At 41.8% G+C, this 2,557-nt stretch overlaps 1 protein-coding gene across 2 annotated transcripts; it reads left to right on the top strand.

The window, feature by feature from the left end:
- LOC18046574 (squamosa promoter-binding-like protein 8) lies at positions 1–2,557 on the top strand. 2 transcript variants are annotated; one of them, XM_006445285.2, is made up of 4 exons: positions 1–376; positions 654–1,388; positions 1,896–2,050; positions 2,193–2,557. In XM_006445285.2, exons 2-4 carry the CDS (start codon positions 706–708, stop codon positions 2,339–2,341), a joined length of 987 nt encoding a protein of 328 aa, XP_006445348.1. In that variant the 5' UTR covers positions 1–376; positions 654–705; the 3' UTR covers positions 2,342–2,557. The 2 variants fall into 2 exon arrangements, with proteins under 2 accessions (XP_006445348.1, XP_024044185.1); XM_024188417.1 differs by having other exon boundaries at positions 1–1,388.

Genomic DNA, 2,557 nt, shown 5'->3' with positions numbered 1-2,557 from the left:
CTAGTTGGACTAAAATTGATGAAGAAAAAAGTAAAGACACCTCATATGGGGGTAAATATGTAATTCCAACTCGTTTTTATTTTTATTTTATTTTTTTTTAAACTGGCCAATCACCTCTGCACAAGCCGCCTCCTCCTCATAACCCCCCCAATTCCAAAGCAGGCTGTGAGTTGGAAGGATTTTAATTAAAGAGAGAATGGGCTAAAGAGAGGCGGAGTACAAGGCAAATTAAACAGTGGAGAAAGGAACAGTTAAATAAAACTCTGCAAGTGTTGAAAGCTAGGGTTTCGGAATTCGCATCCATCACTACTGCTGACTCTCTTCTCCTTCACTGAGTTCCATACAGCAGCTGCTGCTGCTGCTCCTGCCACCATAGGTGAGTGATTGAGTGAGATTTAACCGCTTAATTATCTAAAATCCCCCAAACAACCAACATGTCTCCAAAAGCCATTCATGCTTCTCATACAGCAAAAACCACCCAGAAAAATGCCTTCTTTTAGAGCATCTACTCAAAAGGAAAAAAAAAAAAAGCCACAGCTTTTCTTTCCCTCTATAATCTAATCTCTCCTCAAAGCTGACACGCACACATTCATTCCCTTCTCTCTCTCTCTCTCTCTCTCTCATACTTATTTTGTTCTTGCCCTCGGTCACAGATCACAAAAACGACGTAGTTTCTCGCCGGCAGAACAAAACAAAACAAAACAAATGGTGGATTACGAATGGGGAAACCCGTCAACAATATTGCTTACGGGAGATGAAGCGACTCAAGAACCAAACCAGAGCCGTCAGATTTTCGATCATTACACGACACAGGAGCCTTTTAGCCAACACAGTACAAACAATAACAACTACTTTCATCAACCCATCACTAACACAACCCTGTACCACCACCATCACCAACAGCAGCAGCCTCCTCCTCCTCCTCCTCCTCCTCATCATCATCATCATCATAATAACAATAATAACAATAGTAATAATGCTCACTCCCTTTTCGACCCACGCGCATACACCAGCGCGTCGTCTTACGCTCCCACCCACCACTCCATGCTCTCCATTGACGCCGCCTCTGGCGGTTACTTTATGATCCCAAAAACGGAAGAAGTTTCTAGACCAGTCGATAACTTTGCTTCGAGGATTGGGTTGAATTTGGGCGGAAGGACTTATTTCTCTTCAGCTGATGATGATTTTGTGAGCCGGCTTTACCGTCGGCCTAGACCGGGCGAAGCCGGTTCGGCGAACATTCCCAGGTGCCAAGCCGAGGGTTGCAGTGCCGATCTGACTCACGCTAAGCACTACCATCGCCGCCACAAGGTCTGTGAGTTTCACTCCAAGGCCTCAACCGTCATTGCTGCCGGATTGACTCAACGGTTCTGCCAGCAGTGCAGCAGGTTTTTGCTTATCATTTTACAAAAATACCCTCCCCATGCATTTCCACATTTCAGTTCATGGCTAGCTAATGGCATTAATTCTTTCAATGATCCTGATTCCCGAGGGCATTTCTGTCCGTAATAGTTTCCGTTTACGTATTTAACAGAATATTAGAACTAATATTCCCCTCCCCTTCCCCTTCCCCTTACATGCATTTATATTCTCACGGTGACCGCAATTTGTGTATTATAAATAATCGAAGTCATTATTCCATTCTGGTGAAGAGGGCTGTCGTGAGATTACAAAAATGACGGAAACGCCCCTCCAATTATGATGCGGAACTAATGATTGGTGGTCCGTACATGGGGAAATCCCGAGGGTAGTCTCGTCTGTGAAATTTAACTTGATATTGTCGCCACACTTTCCATTTACGTATACCGTTCTTTTTGCTTCACATACCATTGTTGATAAATGGTAAATTGATTTAAACTAATTCTTTGAGTTTTGATGTTTGGAAATGAAAACAGATTCCATCTTCTCTCTGAATTCGATAATGGAAAACGAAGTTGCAGAAAGAGACTAGCTGATCACAATCGTCGCAGGCGAAAATCTCAGCAACAGCCCACTACTACTCCTCTTCAAGATAACCAAAAGTCCCAGCTTGAACCCGAAATTCTCGCAAGTAAACCCTAATCATAAACTTGCTACGTCCATTATTGCATGGTTTAATTAACTAATTGTTATACCTGTTAAGGAAAAAAGGCAAAAAGAAAAAAAAAAGTTCTCTAATAATGCTTTTTTTCTTTTTTAAATGGGAATAATAGAGTCACCTCCAGATTCAGGAGCTCACTCGTCGTCGTCAGTGACGGTTGCTGTGTCACCGCCGAGAATGTCATTGGATTGTTTCAGGCAAAAACCTTCCCAAGCGACTGCTTCGACTTCAGCAGGCTCACTTTTTTTCTCGAGTGGGTAACCAATATCACTGGGAGTATTTATTTTAGCTAGCCAGCTTTTGATTAATAACGTAGTGATTAGTGAACTGAACTACTGTCTGCCTTTTTTTTTTTTTTTTTTTTTAAACTCTCAATGTTAGTTTACTCGTAAATTGGTGCTAGAAATTGCATCATAATGAACTAATCATGGAGCATCATGCTATTGCTAATATATTTTACTTTTGCTGGAAAATGTT

Source organism: Citrus clementina, unplaced genomic scaffold, assembly GCF_000493195.1.
Source record: "Citrus clementina cultivar Clemenules unplaced genomic scaffold, Citrus_clementina_v1.0 scaffold_3, whole genome shotgun sequence".
In the NCBI taxonomy this organism is placed as follows: Eukaryota; Viridiplantae; Streptophyta; class Magnoliopsida; order Sapindales; family Rutaceae; genus Citrus; species Citrus x clementina.
The sequence above is the reverse complement of the archived record's forward strand: the minus strand, read 5'-3'. Positions and strand labels throughout refer to the sequence as shown.

What these genes read in the sequence shown, in the direction of transcription:
- LOC18046574 (XM_006445285.2), top strand. Translation starts at nt 706, where the DNA reads ATGGTGGATTACGAATGGGGAAACCCGTCAACAATATTGCTTACGGGA. An exon ending in TTCTGCCAGCAGTGCAGCAG is followed by an intron (nt 1,389 to 1,895) that starts GTTTTTGCTTAT and finishes AAATGAAAACAG; the next exon opens with ATTCCATCTTCTCTCTGAAT. An exon ending in TGAACCCGAAATTCTCGCAA is followed by an intron (nt 2,051 to 2,192) that starts GTAAACCCTAAT and finishes TGGGAATAATAG; the next exon opens with AGTCACCTCCAGATTCAGGA.